Source organism: Macaca nemestrina, chromosome 11, assembly GCF_043159975.1.
Source record: "Macaca nemestrina isolate mMacNem1 chromosome 11, mMacNem.hap1, whole genome shotgun sequence".
Taxonomy (NCBI): domain Eukaryota; kingdom Metazoa; phylum Chordata; class Mammalia; order Primates; family Cercopithecidae; genus Macaca; species Macaca nemestrina.
Genome location: NC_092135.1, coordinates 105,793,423 through 105,815,671, shown reverse-complemented (window position 1 = coordinate 105,815,671; position 22,249 = coordinate 105,793,423). Strand labels below are relative to the sequence as shown.

General features: G+C 43.3%; 1 protein-coding gene across 2 annotated transcripts in view; it reads right to left on the bottom strand.

Moving 5' to 3' along the window:
• The window catches only part of LOC105468004 (cyclin Y like 1), a 45,170-nt gene extending 25,349 nt beyond the window's left edge, over window positions 1–19,821 (bottom strand). The window contains exons 1-3 of one of the 2 annotated variants that reach the window (XM_011717883.3): window positions 18,918–19,821; window positions 3,553–3,627; window positions 1,549–1,583 (exon numbers count right to left, since the gene is read on the bottom strand). In XM_011717883.3, coding sequence (XP_011716185.1) covers window positions 1,549–1,583; window positions 3,553–3,627; window positions 18,918–19,137 — 330 coding nt within the window. In that variant the 5' untranslated portion in view covers window positions 19,138–19,821. The remainder of the gene's footprint in view (window positions 1–1,548; window positions 1,584–3,552; window positions 3,628–18,917) is intronic. The other variant, XM_011717882.3, reaches the window with a different exon arrangement.
• Between the last annotated feature and the right edge of the window lie 2,428 nt (window positions 19,822–22,249).

Genomic DNA, 22,249 nt, shown 5'->3' with positions numbered 1-22,249 from the left:
TATAAAAATTAGCTGCACATAGTGGCACACACCTGTAGTCCCAATTACTCAGAAGGCTGAGATGGGAGGATCACTTGAGCCCAGTAGGTTAAGAATACAGTGAGCCGAGATCACACCACTGTCATCCAGCTTGGGCAACAGAGTGAGACCCTGTCTCAAAAAAAAAAAGGCCAGGCGCAGTGGCTCACGCCTGTAATCCCAACACTTTGGGAGGTGGGCAGATCATCTGAGATCAGGAGTTCGAGACCAGCCTGGTCAACATGGTGAAACTCCGTCTCTACCAAAAATACAAAAATTAGCTGGGTGTGGTGGCAGGCGCCTGTTAATACCAGCTACTCGGGAGGCTGAGGCAGGAGAATTGCTTGAACTCAGGAGGTGGAGGTTGCAGTGAGCCGAGATTGCACCACTGCACTCCAGCCTGGGGGACAAGAGCAAGACTCTCTCTCAAAAAAAAAAAAAAAAAAAAGAGAGAAAAAGAAATGAGAGGTTTTCGGACAGGCTAGATCTCTATGCCTGTCTATGGACCCTTTCCCAGGAAAATGTGCTCCAGTACAACTAGGAAGGATAACAAGATAGAGAGAATACAGAATCTAGGATTTAAGGGACCCAAAACAAGAGGAGTTATGTGAGATCCCAGGTGACTTCAGAGAGAGATCCCAGGAAAACAGGCACAGAGCAGGCTTAGGAAAAGCCCGTCTATATTTGAGGAGGATGACAAAAGGCTGAGTAAAGTTGTCTCCAAGAGAAAAATGGAACAGATGTGTTTTAGTAGATGGAAAATACTTTTGATAGGCATGTGGCAAATGCTACAACATTTGGGGGGGAAAATAGCTGTTAGAAAACAGCCAAATGAATATAGTCAGGGAATTAATTCCACAAAAAAAAAAAAAAAAAAAAAAAGAACATGAAAGCAAGGAGACCAGCCAAGGGATACTCACTGCATTTGGCTGTGTGAGTTAGTGGAGGCTACGAAAAGAGACATGCAGACATGCTCAGATTTCAGAAATATTTAAGAGAAACAAAGGATGTACAAGAAGGAGACAGTAAGAATAACATGACTCAGCAGTGAATAATATCTGTATAATCATAATGTAAACATCGATTACTGATTTAATTTAAAATATGATATATGTGGGGGGAATAGAGGAAAGAAAATAAGGTCACGGTAGAGTGAGGAAGCTAAGCTTTCACCTGCTATGACAGGAAGTCAACATATACTGCTAAAAATGAAGTTAACTATTATAATTTTGTTACTCGATTTTTAAAAAGATTTAAAAATGTACGCAAAAATATTTAAGGCAGATATTTATACCACAACCAAATTACTGAAATTTAACTTAAATGTCAGAAACCCTGAACAAATGGGCACACTAAGTCAAAGACTTTCCTGCATAAATTTGATTCCTAGGAAAACAGAAATGATTTAGAAAATCCACAAAAAGAGGCCCATACTAACAGTATTGGGTCCCCATTATATTTTTATGGAATCACAGCAGACATACTTTTAATTCAATTATTAATTTCTTAACTTTCCAACTGTTTACTTACATGGTTTAAATGGTTGCTCTTCCTCTTTTCTCGCACTAAGAATAAAAAAAATTAGCTGATCAATTCTGATATAAATGCCACAGTATAAAAGTAGTTGCTGATCATCTGATTACCAATATACAAAATGAGATAAAAATTCCATTTAAAAAATAATTTCCAACAAAACTCATCATTTAAATCATCTGGCAAGATGAATCCCATAAAATAAAATCTAAAAACTTAGTTTTACTTTTTGACCTAACAGATATTCTACTACATAGAAATGAAAGAATCCTTATGTACAAAAGAAGGGGGCAAAACAAATTATGCTTAATGAGAAATTTAGCTAATAGGTTTCCCTGTTGCATATCTGAACCATCATCCAGTAGTATTTTTTAATTCTACATTTAAAGGTCACTTAATTACCAAGATCTAACTGCTGACAGCTCTAAGAACCAGTTTCTGACTAGGTGCCAATCTCTAGCTGCACCACAATCCCTGCAAGCATCCTGAACCACTTACGGGTCATCTACTAATATGTTACTGAAAAAATAAACGGGTCTTTATACAAGTGGAAAGTAAACTACCTTAAATTTAAAAGTTAAAATGAATGTTAACCTAACTGAACACGGTATATTCAGCACATAAAATCATTTTAACAAAAGCCAGAAGAATAAAAGCTCCAAGAGGGACCTGGACCACGCTTTGTTTCCTACACTGCCTCTTCCTTTGATGCTAGACGAGTATCACAAGCACACACTCCTTACCACTGAAGAAAGAGGAGCATGGGATAGCTCTTCTTTTACTGCTTCCACACTCTGCATGTGTGAGAAGCCTGTGGCTCTGAAAGAAACTAAGAAATAAACTATCCTAACCAGAAATGACCAGCTCAAGACAGATGAAAGTCCACACAAGCTTCGAAAATGCAGCTTACAACCCCCCATTTTGTGTTGTGCTGCATTACTTCAAATATTACAGAACCCCTACTTCTTGTATTCTTGTTGAAATAAACTGAAAAACCTAGCTGTGTATGGCTTTTTAGCAAACAAATTAGGATTTAACATAATTTTAAGGAAGATAAACAGGAGTACAGAAAAATAAAACAGTTCTGATTCTCATCCTAAAACAAGCAAGGCAAGGAAAATGTACATAAGTTTCGCTTGCTGAGGCTAACCTTCTGGGAAACACCATAGGGCATGTTTACATTTACATTACATTAGGATGGAAAAGTTAATAGCTTAAAAGTTCTGAGTAGCATAAATTTGAATGTGATAGGCTCATGCGGTTAGAGCATTGTATAAAAGGAAGCCAAAATCACAGATTCAATCCCTGTATACAAACTGATTTTTTAAAAAATGTGTTCAAATGAAACCAAGCTGCAGCTTAAACTATCGTTCATCTTTAAAATGTACTCTTTTGGACAAGGGAAAGAGGTCAAAGAAGTGTGTAGAAATAAGTATAAATCCATGATACTGGTCGGGCGCGGTGGCTCACTCCTGTAATCCCAGCACTTTGGGAGGCTGAGGGCGGACCACTAGGTCAGGAGTTCGAGACCAGCCTGGCCAACATGGTGAAACCCCGTCTCTAATAAAAATACAAAAATTAGCCGGATGTGGTGGCTCATGTCTGTAGTCCCAGCTACTTGGGAGGCCAAGGCAGGAGAACTGCTTGAACATGGGCGGTGGAGGCTGCAGTGAGCTGAGACAGCGTCACTGCACTCCAGCCTGGGCAATAAAGGCACTCCGGCCTCTTTAAAAAAAAAAAAAAAAATCAATGTTACTAAATCAGGTGGCCATTAATTGCGTTGATAAAAAGGTGACAAAACCTGTAAATAGAAGGTCTACATGTTATTACTAAACAATCACAACTAAAAGAAAGTATATCACATATTAAAATAAGTGAACATATGAAAAGAAAAATTTAAACTAATACATCAGTTCTTCTAAATGCCTTCTATAATACATCCAATAAAATAGAAACAGTTTTCAGTCTTTTCCTTGGAAGGAAAAAACAGTTTTGTCTTACCATCTGTTTGAGATTTGCTCAGGAAAATTGTGCTTGCCCTTGGATGGTCAGAAGGGTTTGACTCCAAAGCTAAATCTATAGAAGAGGAGGAAAAAAATGTGATACTTTAGGTGAGTAGAAAAGATGATTTCTGAAATTAGATACACATCCATTGTAATCACTTTTAACAGTCTTCAGAGAAGTTTTTAGTAATAAATATGACGGAAATAAAGACAACAATACAGAAATGCTCCTGGGGAATGCAAAACTGTAGAATCTCTCCACACACGTGGACAAAACCAGGCTGTGTCAGAGACTTTTAATAAAAAATCTGTGCCTAAACAATCTGGTACAAATGTTACATGAATCATACACATACCCTCCCCTCCTTCAACTTATCAAATAGAAATATAACCACACTCTCCTCTCTGCTGCTATTACTAGCACATTTCAAGAACAATCTCAAGTAGCAGGCGATGCTGTGCCCAGTTACCGTTAGGCACTAGCTCAATACATCAAATATGGTTAAAACAAAGAGTTGTTTTTGGCAAATGTTCTTTAGACAATCAAATGGCTAATTCTAACTCCATTCAACAAGTGAACTAATTTAGTTAGCTGTGGTTTTTTGGGGGGCTAGTCATCATGGCAGATTTAAGAGGACTGAATAGAAGTTCTGTGTTCTAATATACAGGAACATGTTAGAAAATTATTAACTTTTGCCCTCAATTTCTCATTTCTTCCTTCTAACAGTATGGTTAATTTGGTGTTACATCAAGAGTATGTTTTGAAGCAGATCTTAGGGCTGTTTCTAAAAAATGTTGCCCCTATCTATGTCATGATAAATCTGCCTGTAGTTCACCATGCACCAAAGTTGGATAATATATTTAGGTAAGATTACAAAACAGACTCTTAAATTTTCATGAAACAAACTTTGCCATTATATGGGATAATAAAAACTGTCATGAGGGGAAAAAATAAAATCTATGGTATTCTTCAGCAAAGTCCTTTTTTTTTTTTTTTTTTTTTTTTTTTTTTGAGATGGAGTCTTACTCTGTCGCCCAGGCTGGAGTGGAGTGCAGTGGCACAGTCTCGGCTCACTGTAACCTCCACCTCCCGGGTTCAAGCAATTCTTCTCCTGCTTCAGTCCCCCAAATAGCTCGGATTACAGATGCCTCCCACCAGGCCAGCTAATTTTTGTATTTTTAGTAGAGACGAGATTTTATCATGTTGGCCAGGCTGGTCTCAAACTCCTGACCTCAGGTGATCCACCCACCTCAGCCTCCCAAGGTGCTGGGATTACAGGGGTGAGCCACCGGGCCCAGCCCAGCAAGGTCCATTTCAAGCCACTTATCTTAACCAATCTTGTAAGAAACTGGGCCAAGATCCATAGTAACAGTTAAAGCGGTATTTCCCAAAACTACATATTAATATAATTGCTCTACTTTTTAAAAAGCGATTTAGTGGTCAAATGACAATATACTCTATCCCTGGCTCTTACAAAATCAAAATGCACATTGATATATTAAAAACTAATCAGTCTAGTAGTGATTACTGTCGAATTCAGCATTTCACAAATTTATCTACCTAGAATCCTTTTCTCTCTTCTAAGTAATTTGGTTAGAATCTTACATGAATATAATTTTGGGACTTCCTGGTTAAAAAGAATTATGAATCATCCATTTTTTTTTTTTTTTGAGACGGAGTCTCGCTCTGTCACCCAGGCTGGAGTGCAGTGGCCGGATCTCAGCTCACTGCAAGCTCCGCCTCCCGGGTTCACGCCATTCTCCTGCCTCAGCCTCCCGAGTAGCTGGGACTACAGGCGCCTGCCACCTCGCCCGGCTAAGTTTTTGTATTTTTAGTAGAGACGGGGTTTCACTGTGTTACCCAGGATGGTCTCGATCTCCTGACCTCGTGATCCGCCCGTCTCGGCCTCCCAAAGTGCTGGGATTACAGGCTTGAGCCACCGCGCCCGGCCGAATCATCCATTTTAATAGTACTGCCAGATCACTAAAAACTTACATACCTAAACCAATTGCTTTATTCTCCATGGAAATTCCTTGACTGAACTTTATTAAAATGTTTTTGGAGAAAACTATTCTTATGTAAAAGACCCACACATGGCCGGGCGCGGTGGCTCAAGCCTGTAATCCCAGCACTTTGGGAGGCCGAGACGGGCGGATCACGAGGTCAGGAGATCGAGACCATCCTGGGTAACACAGTGAAACCCCGTCTCTACTAAAAATACAAAAACTTAGCCGGGCGAGGTGGCAGGCGCCTGTAGTCCCAGCTACTCGGGAGGCTGAGGCAGGAGAATGGCGTGAACCCGGGAGGCGGAGCTTGCAGTGAGCTGAGATCCGGCCACTGCACTCCAGCCTGGGTGACAGAGCGAGACTCCGTCTCAAAAAAAAAAAAAAAAAAAAAAAAAAAAAAAGACCCACACAAAAATTATGTTTAAAGTTTTTCCACATCTTGAAAAGATGATGTGACAATGTTAAGCTACTTGGAAAAATAAAATCACTTGTGCACAAAATGACAGGCAGAGACTTTCCCAACTGCCTCTACCTAAAGCTTCTTCCTCTTTTTTTTTTTTTGACAGAGTCTCACTCTGTTGCCCAGGCTGGAGTACAGTGGTGCAATCTTGGCTCACTGCAACCTCCACCTCCTAGGTTCAAGCGATTCTCCTGCCTCAGTCTCCCAACTAGCTGGGACTACAGGCATGCATCACTATGCCCGGCTAATTTTTGTATTTTTAGTAGGGACTGGGTTTCACCATGCTGGCCAGGCTGGTCTCAAACTCCTGACCTTGTGATCTGCCCCCCTTGGCCTCCCAAAGTGCTGGGATTACAGGTGTGAGCCACCACACCCAGCCTCTACCTAAAGCTTCTAAAAGGATTCCTGACTACTTCCTTTCAAAAAGAAAGCAAATATACTACCACCATTTGAATCTAAAAAATAACTAATGTTTACAGAAGAAGCCATATTACGAATCAGTACCCACGTCATGATAAATTTAAACAGGAATTTTCAATGGAAGTCCAGGAAAATTAAGTACCAAAATCAAAGAGAAGCAGGCTTCACACACATACCACTCTACCCACACCCACCCCCACCAAACCAAGATGTGCTACTATGTAATATGAATTTCTTAAATATAAGAAAACCAAGATGTGCTACTGTGTAAATATAATAAATATCCAAGGCGGCTGGGCATGGTGGCTCATGCCTGTAACCCCGGCACTTTGAGAGGCCAAGGCTGGCGGATCATGAGGTCAGGAGTTCGAGACCAGCCTGATCAATCCAATGAAACCCCATCTCTACTAAAAATACAAAAAAATTAGACAGGCGTGATGGCGTGTGCGTCTAGTCCCAGCTACTCGGGAGGCTGAAGCAGAAGAATCGCTTGAACCCAGGAGGCGGAGGTTGCAGTGAGCCAAGATCATGTCACTGCCCTCCAGCCTGGGCAACAGAGTGACACTACATCTTAAAAAAAAAAAAAAAAAAATCCAAGGCAGCTAGTATAAAAGAAATGAAAAGATATAGAGAAAAAAGTCAAATTAGCCCAAGAAACAAGCTGGCACTCCCTCAACTCAGGGGTTTTAGGGTGGACATGTGACTTACAGCTGGCCAATCAGTTACATTTCTCTTGGGACTTCCCAGGAACCAGAGGATAAAGGCAGGGCTGTACTCTAGCACTGTTAGACAGCCAGGAGCTGCCACCCGTGGTTCCCTCTGCCATCATGAAGGGTGTCTTTTCAGGAGAGATCAACAGAAGAGCAGAACTGAGACAAGTTCTGAGATCACTTAATTCCCGGGTCAAGTAGTCCCTAATTGACTATGTGAATCCCTGGTTATACAATTTTTTTTTTTAATTTTTAACTATTTTGAGATAGATTTTTTGAACTTGCAAGTAAGAGGCCTGGTTTATGAACAATACTGATGTGATCACACTAAAGGTGGGGATAGATAAAAGCTTCTAACTCATTCCTTTAATATCTTATGAACAGAAATTTGCAAGAGTCAAAATAATGCTTCATTTGCAAATTACAAACAAACAAATTACAAATTATAAACTCACAACCATTACTTTAAGTTGCTTTCCTTTTTTTTTTTTTTTTTTGAGACAAAGTCTCGCTCTATCACCCAGGCTGGAGTGTAGTGGCCTGATCTCAGCTCACTGCAACCTCCACCTCCCAGGTTCAATTCTCCTGCCTCAGCCTCCCAAGTAGCTGGGACTCCAGGTGCATGCCAAATGCCAACATGCCCGGCTAAGTTTTGTATTTTTAGTAGAGACGGGGTTTCACTATGTTGACCAGGCTGGTCTCGAACTCCTGACCTCATGATCTGCCCGCCTCAGCCTCCCAAAGTGTTGGGATTACAGGCGTGAGCCACTGTGCCCAGCCTTAAGTTGCTTTTCTTTTTTTTTTTTTTTTTTTTTTTTTTGAGACGATGTCTCGCTCTGTCACCCAGGCTGGAGTGCAGTGGCCGGATCTCAGCTCACTGCAAGCTCCGCCTCCCGGGTTCACGCCATTCTCCTGCCTCAGCCTCCCGAGTAGCTGGGACTACAGGCGCCCGCCACCTCGCCCGGCTAGTTTTTTGTATTTTTTAGTAGAGACGGGGTTTCACCGTGTTAACCAGGATGGTCTCGATCTCCCGACCTCGTGATCCGCCCGTCTCGGCCTCCCAAAGTGCTGGGATTACAGGCTTGAGCCACCGCGCCCGGCCAAGTTGCTTTTCTTATGCATGTTAAAAAAATAGCTCTAATCCATATACAAGTTACGTCTTATTTTACAAATGATCTCCACTCCAATGGAGAATATTTACTGTGCAATGGATAAATGATGGTCCATCAGGTGTTATTCCTATACTCTACTCAGCCAATCCCATATTGTTGCGGACTTAGGTACTTACAAAGCTCTGCTCTTAGGAGGAAAACCTTCAATTTTATGGTATTTTTAAATTATTTTTAAAATCTCCTTAGGAAAGATTTTTCACAAAAGTGGGATAATCAGACCAAAAGGTCAGATTGTTTTCATCACTCAGTATATAGTGCTCAGTTGCTTTCTAAAGGAGTTAAGGGTATATTAGGATATAATGCCACCAGTTATATCAGTTTTAGCTTTGGATGCTTAAAAAAAATTCCTATTGATGTGAATGAGGAACATCACCATGGCTGTAACTGGCATTTATTTATTTGATACAATTTCCTATATAACTTGCACTAACAAATACCACACAATGCTATTTTACAGAATGGACATTTAAGCCATTAGGCTGAGGCAGGAGAATTGCTTGAACTCGGGAGGCGGAGGTTGCAGGGAGCCGAGATGGTGCCACTACACTCCAGCCTGGCGACAGAGCAAGACTCCGCCTCAAAACAAAGCAAAACAAAACAAAACACTCCTAAGAAAGTTTGAAACTAGAAGAAATGGTTTTTGATATCATGGTTAGGGATTATGTCTAAAATTGTATTTTAAGACCCACCATTTTTGTATTATCAATTTAAATTGCAACTTAATTTGAAAGCATGATAGTATGATGGGGGGCAAGTAAGACAAAAAAAAAAAAAAAAAAAACTCAGGTCTTAATATAAACACCCCTCAGGAGAAGAAATCTGTAAGATCCACTGACATTGAACACTGTTTTTCCTTGAATCTATCAGCCATCTCAATTTCACAGATGTTAATTAAAAATGTAAAAATATGGAACTTAGAATAAATGAAATGCATTACTGAAGGCCAAAAGTGTAAAATTATGCAATTGTAAACTGTAAAGAAATGATTTTTCTTGTCAATATATTAAAGGGAGAGGGCAGCAACCAAGAAAGTAACTGACAGAAGCAGCATATTTCAGAGAAAGAGACTGATTTCAACATACTGATTTCAATATATCCCAATTAAACAGGAGATATCAGCAGTTTCTGGGCCAACTGCTGGGCATCTGTTTGTTTAAAGGCTTACTGCATTTACTGACCTGCTCTATCATAATGCACAATGTATTAGTCTTAGGTCCATAACACAAACATTTCAAACCTCTCAATTATGATGTAAAGTCTGAGATTTTATCTAAGTCGCACGTTCCACCCATCAGGTAAGTCTTACTTGATGGGTCTTGAGCTGCCCTGCCTCATCTGAGGTCACACAGTACACAGCCAAGCTCCAATCTCATGCTCACTCATGCCTTGTTTCTGCTTTCCCAGCTTCTGACAATCCCAAATCTGGTTTCCAAACCACTTCTCTACCTCCTTCTATGTCAGCATTCACTCTTGCTTTAACTGACTTTTACTCCTCAATCTATGTTTTAGTGATTGTGACTGAGCTGTGACACTTCATATGCTATAGTATACCTTTCTCCCTTTATGTATTTCTGGGATTACAGATGTACTTCTTAATAGCACTTAACTCCTTTTTTAGACTTTTAAGAACATTTCTGGGTGGAGTGCAGTGGCTCACACCTGTAATCCCAGCACTCTGGGAGGCTGAGGCAGAAGGATCACCTGAGGACAGTTCAAGACCAGCCTGGGCAACACAGTGAGACCCCCATCTCTACAAAATTTTTTTTAAAAGATCAGCTGGGTGTGGAGGCACATGCCTGTAGTCCCAGCTATTTAGGAGGCTGAAGTGGCAGGATAGCTTGAGCCCAGGGATTTGCGGTTACAGTGAGCTCTAAGGGCAGTACTGTGCTCCAGCCTAGGCAACAGACAGAGTTGAGACCCTGTCTCCTCCAGAGAAAAAAAAATAAAAGTCTGGGTTATAAGTACCTCCATTTTTCATTATCCAATGTTACTATTTTAACTCTAAAGCTTTATTAACTGAAAAACAAGGTGGAAAAATGGCAGTATCCAAAGAAGCCCATGAGTCATTCTATAAATTCTAATCCTATATGCCATATATCTGAAATTTACATTCTTGATCTATCAAGCCTTTTTTTTTTTTTTTTTTTGAGACAGAGTCTCACTCTACCGCCCCCCAGGCTGGAGTGCAATGGTGCTGTCTCAGCTCACTGCAACCTCCGCCTCTGGGGTTCAAGCGATTCTCCTGCCTCAGCCTCCCAAGTAGCTAAGACTACACATACGTGCCACCACGCCCAGCCAATTTTTGTATTTTTAGTAGAGACGGGGTTTCACCATGTCGACGAGGATGGTCTCTGTCTCCTGATCTCGTGATCCGCCTGCCTCAGCCTCCCAAAGTGCTGGGATTACAGGCGTGACCCACCACACATGACCATACCAAGTCTTATCTTTTTAAACCTTGGAAAACGTAGTCCCAGCTACTTGGGAGGCTGAAGCAGGAGGATCACTTGAGACCAAGAAGTGGAGGCTGCAGTGAACCATGATCACACCACTGCACTCTAGCATCAGCAACAGATAAAGACCATCTCAAAAACAAAAAACAAACTAAAAAACTTTGGAAAACTCAATTTACACCTCTCAAAGCCTGTCTTCTTATATGTAAAACAAGTATAATTCCTATACTACCTAACTCAAAATATAGTGAGAAAAAAATGAAATGCAAGAGCAATTGCGATAGGCCAGGTGCAGTGGCTCACATCTGTAATCCCAGCATTTTGGGAGGCTGAGGTGGGCAGATCACCTGAGGTCAGGAGATCAAGACCAGCCTGGCCAAGATGGTGAAACCTCATCTCTACTAAAAATATAAAAATCAGCTGGGCGTGGTAGCACACGCCTGTAGTCCCAGCTACTCAGGAGGCTGAGGCAGGAGAATTGCTGGAACCCAGGAGGTGGAGGTTGCAGTGAGCTGAGATCGTGCCACTGTACTCCAGCCTGGGCAACAGAACTAGACTTCATCTCAAAAAAAAAAAAAAAAAAAAAAGCAATTGCTATATACCACATAATGCACAATAAATTACAAAACAAAGTTTTCACAAATTAAAAGCAAAAGTGAACAGTTAGCATTTATTGGAAAGCCCATACCAAAATAACATCTTGAGGAAATATGCACTTTGGCTACCCCTGAAATTAAGGGAAAAACAGTCTCACACCACCACCAAGAATTCCTTTCAGTGTGGTTGTTTTTTCTGTCGCCCAGGCTGGAGTGCAGTGGCCGGATCTCAGCTCACTGCAAGCTCCGCCTCCCGGGTTCACGCCATTCTCCTGCCTCAGCCTCCCGAGTAGCTGGCACTACAGGCGCCCGCCACCTCGCCCGGCTAGTTTTTTGTATTTTTTTAGTAGAGACGGGGTTTCACCGTGTTAGCCAGGATGGTCTCGATCTCCCGACCTCGCGATCCACCCGTCTCGGCCTCCCAAAGTGCTGGGATTACAGGCTTGAGCCACCGCGCCCGGCCTCAGTGTGGTTGTTTTAAATAAGCAAATTCATATTATTCGTTACAGTAATGTAAGAAATAAGATTACTGTTCTCCTCCTTGTTTTTTTCATGTAACATATCCTGGATATCTGGGTATCACGCCATAGCCATAGCAGTAAAGAGAGATTCGTTGTTTTTTTTTTTTATAGTTCTCCTCTGTGTGGATATAACAGTTTATTTTACCAGTTTCTAACTAGATATATTATTTCCAATATTTAGCTACTGAAAATAATGCAACAGAGCCTTATGCACATGTTATTTCATATTTATGGGGTATGCCTTCAGGATAAATTCCTTGAAGTAGAATTTCTGGATTAAATGTATTTGCAATGTTTGTGATTATGCCAAATTCCCCTTCACAGACTCAAACCACTTTGCATTTTCACCAGCAATATACGAATGCAACTCTCTTTGCAGCCACACCAAAGAATGTATTGTCAAGTTTTTGGCTCTTCTCCCAACAGCAGAGAAGTCACAGCATAGTTTTCATTTGTATTTCTCTTAAGTGTGAAGCTGTGTTTAAGGATCATCTGCATTTATTTTTCTGTGACTTGTCTATTCATCACTTTGTTACCTACTTTTGCAGCTAGTCTGGTTTTTTTTTTTTTTTTTTTTTGTTTTGAGACAGTCTCACTGTCACCCAGGCTGGAGGGCAGTGGCGCAATCATAGCTCACTGCAGCCTTGAACTTCCTGGGGTCAGGAGATTCTCCTGCCTCAGCCTCTTGAGTAGCTAGGACTATGGGTGTGTGCCACCACACCTGGCTAATTTACTTTTTGTAGAGGTAGGGTCTCAGTATGTTGTCCAGGCTAGCCCCAGCCCCCTCCGGGGCTCAAGCAATCCTCTTGCCTCAGTTTCCCAAACTGCTGGGATTATAGGCATGAGCCACTGTCTGGTCTTTTTCTTAAACAACTGAAAATAAGGCCGGGCGCGGTGGCTCAAGCCTGTAATCCCAGCACTTTGGGAGGCCGAGACGGGCGGATCACGAGGTCAGGAGATCGAGACCATCCTGGCTAACACGGTGAAACCCCGTCTCTACTAAAAAAATACAAAAAACTAGCCGGGCGAGGTGGCGGGCGCCTGTAGTCCCAGCTACTCGGGAGGCTGAGGCAGGAGAATGGCGTGAACCCGGGAGGCGGAGCTTGCAGTGAGCTGAGATCCGGCCACTGCACTCCAGCCTGGGCAGCAGAGCGAGACTCCGTCTCAAAAAAAAAAAAAAAAAAAAAAACTGAAAATATTGGCCGGGTGCGGTGGCTCACACCTGTAATCCCAGCACTTTGGGAGGCCAAGGTAGGCGGATCACGAGGTCAGGAGAGTGAGACTATCCTCACTAACATGGTGAAAACCTGTCTCTACTAAAAAATATAAAAAATTAGCCGGGTGTCGTGGCATGTGCTTGTAGTGCCAGCTACTAGGGAGGCTGAGGCAGGAGAATCGCCTGAACCCGGGAGGCAGAGGTTGCAGTGAGCGGAGATTGAGCCAGCCTGGGCGACAGAGTGAGACTCCATCTCAAAAAAAGAAAGAATTAAAAATATTTCCCAGAATTAAAAAAAATCCTCCAATGGTTTCCTATCACAACTAGAGTCTATATTCTTTGCCAAGGCCCACTATGTATACATGGACTTAACCCACCATAGTCCTGGCATCCTTTTCACTCTTCAGCAGCCACCCTGTATCTTTCTGTCCTTTGCCAAAAACAAGTTTGCTCCCATTCAAGGAACTCCAAAGTAACTATCCATCTGCGTGGACCCCTGGCTCTCGCCAACCATCCTCACAAGCCTCCCTTCTCACTTTTAGGACTGCTCACAGGTCACTTAAGGAGAGCAGCCATCTTTCATCCCCACAACCCCCATGTAACTGTCCTCCTCCCCAATCCATGACCCTATTATACTTTTTTCCCCAGCACCTCACCACCTCATTCCTGATTATTCATATATTATCTATCCCTAGCTCCCTCTAGAATGTAAGGATCAGAGTTAGGATGAGGCTCTGTCTTGTATACCACTGTTTGCCCTGAATCTGGAACATAGCCTGGCCACCTAAAGGTACTCAATAAACATGTTTCAGCACCCCCAAAACTAGTCAAGTTTCTCCCAGTTTTCCCACATCTTGTAAGACTTCTTCTAACACTCTCTCGATTTGTCATCTAAGACAGCATCAAATCTTTTAAAGTGGTAGCTATTCAGAATTAAAGATGCAAGATAGGCTACCAAGAAACAAAAAATATTAAATGATGAATTCAAATGTCCAGGAAAAAGTCAACGCTAACTCCAATTTGGCATAAAAACATTTAACACTAAAATATCTTAACTACAAAAATGACTCAACCCATAGATTTAACTTAATTCTATAGGGAGGTACAAGGCATCAATCATCAAAATGTGTTTTGGTACCCTTGAAATCAAATGTAACAAGTCTGTGTATGATGTTACTATAAAAGATGCCCATTCATAAAGGATAGGTAAATGATACTCCAACCATCTGATGGTACACTAAACAGTTATAACAAGGCATGCGACAGAGCAGGGTGCCCTGGCATGGAAAGATATACTGGAGCACTCTCTGGATGTCAAGCAGTGGTTCAGGAATTTATGACATTATTTCACTGCTATAAGTTATGAAGCAGCTCATATAGAATGATCTCATTTTTCTAAAATAAAATGTTATATTCATACGCATACAAAAAAATCAAAAAGTCAATACCAAAATATTAATCAAAGTTAACTCACTATTCTGAGTATAATCAATGACTTTTCTGTATTCTCTGAGTCTTTTACATCAAACATATCATTATTCAAAAAAGCAAAAAAAAAGGGGGGGGGCTTAAAATAGCTACTGGAAAGAGGAAAGATCTGTTGCTCAGAGGTTTTTCCACATCACATTGCCAATTCTTTCCCTACCTTCACCCATCAAGGGAAGGGAATAGAAAAGGTCACTTCAGAGAGCGCCTTTAGTCAGCAAATTAGCAAACCTCCTAACGTCAGAACGTAAAAAGCTCTATGAAAAGTCGAGAGTATTAATAAAATTGGACAATAAGATCTTACTATCTTGTGTTACTGATACTACCGTCAGTTATGTTAGACATACCATTAAATAAAGGCATGGTAGTAGAAAATACTTTTGAGCCTATCTGAAATGTTTAGTAGGTTCTTAGGAGCATCTCTTTGAAACAGCTTGACCAGACCAGGCGTGGTGGCTCACGCCTGTAATTCCAGCACTTCAGGAGGTCGAGACAGGTGGATCACCTGAGATCAGGAGTTCCGGACCAGCCTGGCCAACATGGTGAAACCATCTCTACTAAAAACACAAAAAATTAGCCGGGCATGGTGGCACACACCTGTAACCCCAGCTACTTAGGAGGCCGAAGTAGAGAATCGCTTGAACCCAGGGGGCAGAGGCTACAATGGTGAGCCAAGATCACACCATTCCTCTCCAGCTTGAGCAACAAGAGCAAAACTCCTTCTCAAAAAAAAAAAAAAAAAAAAAAAAAAGGCTGGGCGCAGTGGCTCACGCCTATGATCCCAGCATTTTGGGAGGCCAAGGCGGCTGGACTGCTTGAGGTCAGGAGTTCAAGACCAGCCTGGCCAACATACCGAAACCCCATCTCTACTAAAAATACAAAAATTAGCTGGGCATGGTGACACACGCCTGTAATCCCAGCTACTCGGGAGGCTGAGGCAGGAGAATCACTTGAATCCGGGAAGCAGAGGTTGCACTGAACTGAGTTTGTGCCACTGCACTCTAGCCTAGGCAAGAGTGAAGCTCTGTCAAAAAAAAAAAGAAAGAAAGAAAGAAAGAAACAGCTTGAAGAACAAAGCCGAGCAAAATTTATGTATGATTTTTGTTTAAGTAACAAAAATAATTCTTCATTGTAGAAAAGCTAAAATTTTTTTTTTGTTTTTTTTGAGACAGAGTCTTGCTCCATTGCACAAGCTGGAGCGCAGTGGCACGATCTCAGCTCACTGCAACCTCTGCCTCCCAGGTTCAAGCGATTCTCCTGCCTTAGCCTGCTGAGTAGCTGGGATTACAGGAGCCCGCCACCACATCCAGCTAATTTTTGTATTTTTAGTAGAGACAGGGTTTCACCATGTTGGCCAGGCTGGTCTCGAACTCCTGACCTCGTGATCCACCCACCTCAGCCTCCCAAAGTGCTGGGATTACAGGCGTGAGCCACCACGCCCAGCCAAATGTTTTACATCTAAGTAAAAATTTCTGTTTCCAGGGAGACTGATATAAAATTGTCTGAAATAAAGATACTAAAAGCAAACTTTCAATGTGTCTATACTTTATATTTGGTGTTCTGGCCATGTTTCTATGGAAACTTATGAATAATAGGCAAATGCCGAAATTGAGATTTCTATTATCACTTTATTGAATGCCACAAAAATAAATTGAGACAAATTGAAATAAAAATGTAACTGTCACACTAATATACAATGGTAAATTCTGTGGTTACAAATTCTCTTTTTTCAACTTTTCTGATTTAGCACTCCTTACCATCATCCTTAATGCTTAATGCCTGGCACCTTACCTTCCTTCTTGCCAGCTTCCCCTAATATCCCTCTGTCCAGGGCATTCTCAGCTTCAATTCACAGGTACCAGAACAAACTCTTCAAATTTATCAATCTGTTTATTTGATGGGTATATTTAGGCCATTTTGTTACCTCTAACTTTTATTCTTATCCACTGAAATGAATGTATAGACATAACACGGAGCCAGACAAGATGGCACACACCCGAGGTCCCAGCTATTTAGGAGGCTGAGGTGGGAGGACTGCTTGAGCCCAGGCCAGGAGTTCGAGGCCAGCCTGGTCAACACAGTGAGACTCTTTCTCTTAAAAAAAAAAAAAAAAAAAAAAAAAAAGAGAGAGAGATGTAAATGTTGCCTCTGAATCGTGTAAAACAAACTTTGAAAGGAACTAATCAAGACCGAAATAAGTTCTCAAATACAGGACTACTTTATGGGTAAAATACATGATGAATTCTGTATTTTTAAAAGTTTTTAAAGAACTGAACTTGGCATATCTCATCTCCATGTCAGTCTGAGAACTGAGAACCTCAGTTCTGTTCAGTGGCCGTCTTACATAGTCATTCCAGATATCTAATTCTTCATTTCTTCATTAGCAACACGGGGAATACACACAGGCCTTATTTTGGAAGGGCTAAATTAAATGTACATGAAAATATGTATTTTCATGTACACTGGGTGAGAGCCTTATTTGTGGCTCTCACCCAACACCACCCATCCATCTACTAACTGGTGTGTAAAATCACTCAGAGGCTTACCTGGCACCTCTCTAAGAGAGCATTAAGTTTTCACAAGTACTTACATGCTTTGTATATAAAGGTACAATCAATTAACTCACATAATACATTTGTTCATTCTTTCACAATGTCTGAATATTCCGCAAGGTGAGTACAGTAGTTCCCAGTTACGAAGGCATGTCCATTATGAAGCTTAATTATTATTTTAAAGAAATTAAGAGCCCAAGCAAAGTTTAAATAGAAGAGTTCTAACATTCCCTCTATAGTAATGAAATCTCTGGCATTTAAATGAAACAAAGAGCCCACTGGATTTAAACATCTTTATGATACGATGTTTTTCTACTTCAAAGCAATTAGTTTTTATTCAAGAACCACGCCGTTGCCCGGAATTATTTTTACCTAATCTCTTTCCAAAATTCTAGAGGCAAAAAACTAAACGTTTCCTCTCTCCTTACCCCTACCCCAACGGTTTAGACTCTGACGAACTCCAACATTCTCATCTTTGACCAGGATTCTATTGGCAGGACTGGGAAGAAGGAAAGGGGAGCCACGGAAACACTTTTGAGCAGGCAGCGTCTAGCATTTTAACTTCCAAACCATTACATTATAAATTAAAGTCTAAACTTATATTTTGTCTCTTTTGAAACTTTTAACCACGAACCACCCCACCTCTCTTTTAGAACAAGGAGGTAATGAAGTCTGTTAAGTCACAGGAGAATGGCTGGAGATGTATTTGTCACCGTGGGAATTTTAAAGCAATCAGAACTCGGTGGCTAAACTCTGAGTTAAAAACAACCGCTGGGCGCGGTGGCTCACGCCTGTAATCCCAGCACTTTGGGAGGCCGAGGTGGACGGATCACGAGGTCTGGAGTTCGAGACCAGGCTGACCAACATGGTGAAACCCCGTCTCTACTAAAAATTAAAAAATTAACTGGGCGTGGTGGCGCACGCCTGTAATCTCAAGTTACTCAGGAGGCAGAGGCAGAAGAATCGCTTGAAACCTAGAGGCGGAGGTTGCAGTGAGCAGAGATAGCGCCATTGCACTCCAGCCTGGGCCGGGGACGGAGCGAGATTCCGTCTCAAAAAAGCAACTTTTCTGCACCACTGGTAATAACCTCTCACACCCTTCACAGTTATTTTACTCCCACCCATTTCTTTCTTTCTGTGTTCAAATTATAGTTGGAAGGAATAAAGCAGCTTCTTTCAAGCCGACTTAACCTATTAGGAATATCATATAGTGTCTCCTATGGCAACCTCTATTTTGAGTCTAAATAAGAAATTCCCAAACATCTGGGTCTAAACTGTCGCGGGCATCAGCTACCTTCACGGATGGGAGAAAGGAACAATCAGACCCTTACCTGGTTCCTTCACTTAGGTACCATCTGGATGGGTTGAGGGAATGGGATGAGTACTCCGAAGTTGAGGTATTTGAGTTTCCATTGAGAAAAGGAAAACAATATGCCCCCAAAGTCTTAGCAAAGTCCCACCAGACAATGAACAGAGCTACAAACAAGAAGGGCGGCGGACTAGAGGATCCCAAGCCGGCTTGAGAGAATGGAAAGAGGGAGCAATAACTGGGCGTTAGGGTAAGGAGGAGGGAAAGAAACTGGCCAGACGCAGCAGTGAAAGAATAAAGGGTGGGGACGCGAGGCAGAGCCAGCCTTCGTCCCGGAGCCCAGCCCCGGGAAAACCGGCTACCGGCAGGAAGGAGCCCGAGGCGGCGGATGCCTCCCGGGGGACTCTGGGGGAGGCGGCGGGCAGAGGTGAGCCCGAGGACGGATGGCATCCGCCGCCTCCTTACCTTCGGGCATCTCGCGGTCGCTGATGTGCTGCAGGTGGTGGCCCTCGCCCTCTCCGAAATCCAACTCGGCAGGCTCCACCGCAGCGGGCGCTACCGCCACCGCGTCCCCGGACGCCGCCTCGTAGATGTCGGACGCGCAGTACAGCTCCGTCGACCCCGCGCGCCGGCCCAGCTTGGGGCTGGCATTGGGGGACACGCAACAGGTCAGCGTGTTCCCCATGGGGCGCCTCCGCTCCTCTCCGCCGCCACCGGCGCCTTCGCTCGCCCCCTACTCCGCCGCCCTCAGCAGCCACCCCCTCCCCCAACAATGGCGCGGCCGGCACCGGCAGCCCCGGGCTACGCCGGGGCTGCACCGCGCAAGCAGGCGCCGCCTCGTCCGCGGTTCGCCCGCCCGCCCCGCGGCCCGGCCCCGGGCAGGGCTCGGGCCTCGGCCGCACCCCCGCCGCCGCGCTGCCGCCGCCTCCCTAGAGCTGACTCGTCTGCGAGGGCGGTGACCAGCCCGGCTTATTTAAAAGGGGTGGGGAACACAACAAGCGCTGTGAGGCGCAGCCACTGCCCAGAGAGAGCGCGGCTGGAGCTCCTCCTCCTTCCGCCACCGCCTACCGACTGAGGGCCGCTGGCCCTGGCTGGTGCCTGCCAACCGGAACGCGACCTGCGGTCACCTGGTTAAGAGGAACCAATCATGCTCAGAGTTCCCCCTCCGGTGCCCGCCTCGAAGCCTGGCACGTGACCCACTGCCCCGCCCCCGCCTGGCAGCTGCCCCGCCCCTCACGCCGCCAGCCCGGACTCCGATTTTCATTCATCGCTGGCTGCTGGGAGCTTTCCGGTCCTACTGGAAGCGCACGGGCATTTGTAACTGGAAGCTGAGTCAATGATCTCTGTAGAAAGCCGTTATTAGTAAAGAGTGCGTTCCATTAGCAACTCTGTTTTTCCGAGTCTGACAACTTTCGTTTGCTCACTGAACTTGGTTACACCCAAATTGTTAACTGTTCTTGTAACTAAATGCTCCGCTCCTGTCTTCCAATGAGCGTTACTTTTCACCTGCAACGTGATCATGGCAACCCTGGAGCCCTGGTCCTACTCTCCATAAAGAGTTGTGGCCGTGGGTCTTGAATGAGACTCGAGGACACGTCACCCTTCCACTTCCTCGTCCATAAAATAGGGACTTAACTCGTCCCTGCCAACTTTGAAATGCTGGGACTCACCAACTCCCTTTTCTTGCCTGTTTCTCCCCTCTAGGCAGGGACTTCCAGATTTCCCTTCTTGTACTAAAAACAGCACATAAAGCACGATTTTCTCACGCAAAACTGAGAATCATGCAGTCGGGTACCACAGTCTTGATTCCGTGAAGATGAATAGTTACCATTTGGCAAGCACTATGTGCCAGTGTTCCAACTGTGGTGTATTTATTTAACCCTTAAAAACAATCCCGGCCGGGCGCGGTGGCTCAAGCCTGTAATCCCAAAACTTTAGGAGGCCAAGGCGGGCGGATCACGAGGTCAGGAGATCCCGACCATCCTGGCTAACATGGTGAAACCCTGTCTCTACTAAAAATACAAAAAATTAGCCGGGCGTGGTGGCGGGCGCCTGCAGTCTCAGCTACTCGGGAGGCTGAGGCAGGAGAATCGCTTGAACACGGGAGGAAGAGGTTGCAGTGAGCCAGATCAGGCCACTGCACTCCAGCCTGGGTGACAGAGCAAGACTCCGTCTCAAAGAAAAAAAAAAAGAAAATTGTCTGAAATCCTAGGAATGTCATTAGATACCATTTTGGATGATCTTGTAGACTTGAGACGATGCCTATTTTAAGGTACAAAATAATGCCTGCATTTAACAACAGACACACACAAAAACAGATATCTATGACCCTGAAAATTCAAGAATTTAAAAGTTGCTAACCAGGAAGATATTGGGAAGCATTGTTATGGAAATAGATTTTAAAACATTTTGAATGAAGGGAATATTGGAGAGAATTAAGAAAAAAAATTCTATTCTATAACAGTGGCAAGTCTGGGAGAGCAAAGGGAGGCAAGTAGGAGGAATGTGCTTTGAATTAAGCAAGAGTTTGATTCTGTCAGAGAAGCTGAGACTTTGTATAGGTCCAGAGTTAACTCATACATTCACTATCCATTCAATACCTGAGCTCTTAGCACATGTCACATAATTTTTAAGTGCTGGGGATGTTGCTTTCACCAAGATGAAAAAAGGCTCCTGTTCTTGCAAAACTTCCAGTAGGGAGTCAACAGACAACATTGGCCATCACCTCCACCTTCACGGCCTAGGATGGCTATTGATCTCCAGCTATTGGATCTTCATTTCAGACAGCAGTGTGGAGGAAGGAAAAAAGAAAGAAAAATTTGGGGGGCGGGGCATGGTGGCTCACACCTGAAATCCCAGCACTTTGGGAGACTGAGCGGGGTGGATCATTTGAGGTCAGGAGATCGAGACCAGTCTGGCCAACATGGCAAAACCCTGTCTCCGTTAAAAAAACAACAAAAAAAAGGTGGGGCATGGTGGCTTACACCTGTGATCCCAGCACTTTGGGAGGTCCGAGGCAAGCGGATCATGAGGTCAGGAGTTCAAGACCAGCCTGGCAAACATGGTCAAACCTTGTCTCTGCTAAAAATACAAAAATTAGCTGGGCATGGTGGTGCCTGCCTGTAATCCCAGCTACTCGGGAGGCTAAGGCAGGAGAATTGCTTGAACCAGGACCATGGAGGTGGAGGTTGCAGTGAGCCAAGATCACACCACTGCACTCCAGCCTGGGTTACATAGCGAAACTCTGTCTCAAAAAAAAAAGCAAAAAAATTAGCCAGGCATGGTGGTGCCTATAGTCCCAGCTACTCGGGAGACTGCGGCAGGAGAATTGCTTGAGCCCAGGAGGTAGAGGTTGCAGCAAGCCAAGATGGTGCCACTGCACTCCAGCCTGGGCAACAGAGCAAGACTCTGTCTCAAAAAAAAAAAAAAAAGAAGAAAAAAGAAAACAATTTGGAAGGCCCACATAGCATAGTGATTACAAATCATTGGCTTAAAGCCTAGTCACATAGCCATACCTAGCTGCAGGGGAAGCTAAAAATTGCTAAGAGAGTAGATTTTAAGTGTTCTCACCACAAAAAAAAAAAAAAAATGAAAAATATGTAGAGGTAATGCATATGTTAATTAACCATTCTAGAATGTATTCATATGGTACCTCATAAATATATACAATTGTTATTTGTCAATTAAAAAATAAAATACTTCACAATTTTCACCTGAGTCATACTTTATTACCCAACAAACTAAAACACACTGAATTTTTTTTTTTTTTTTGCTTGGAGGGACAGGGTCTCACTCTT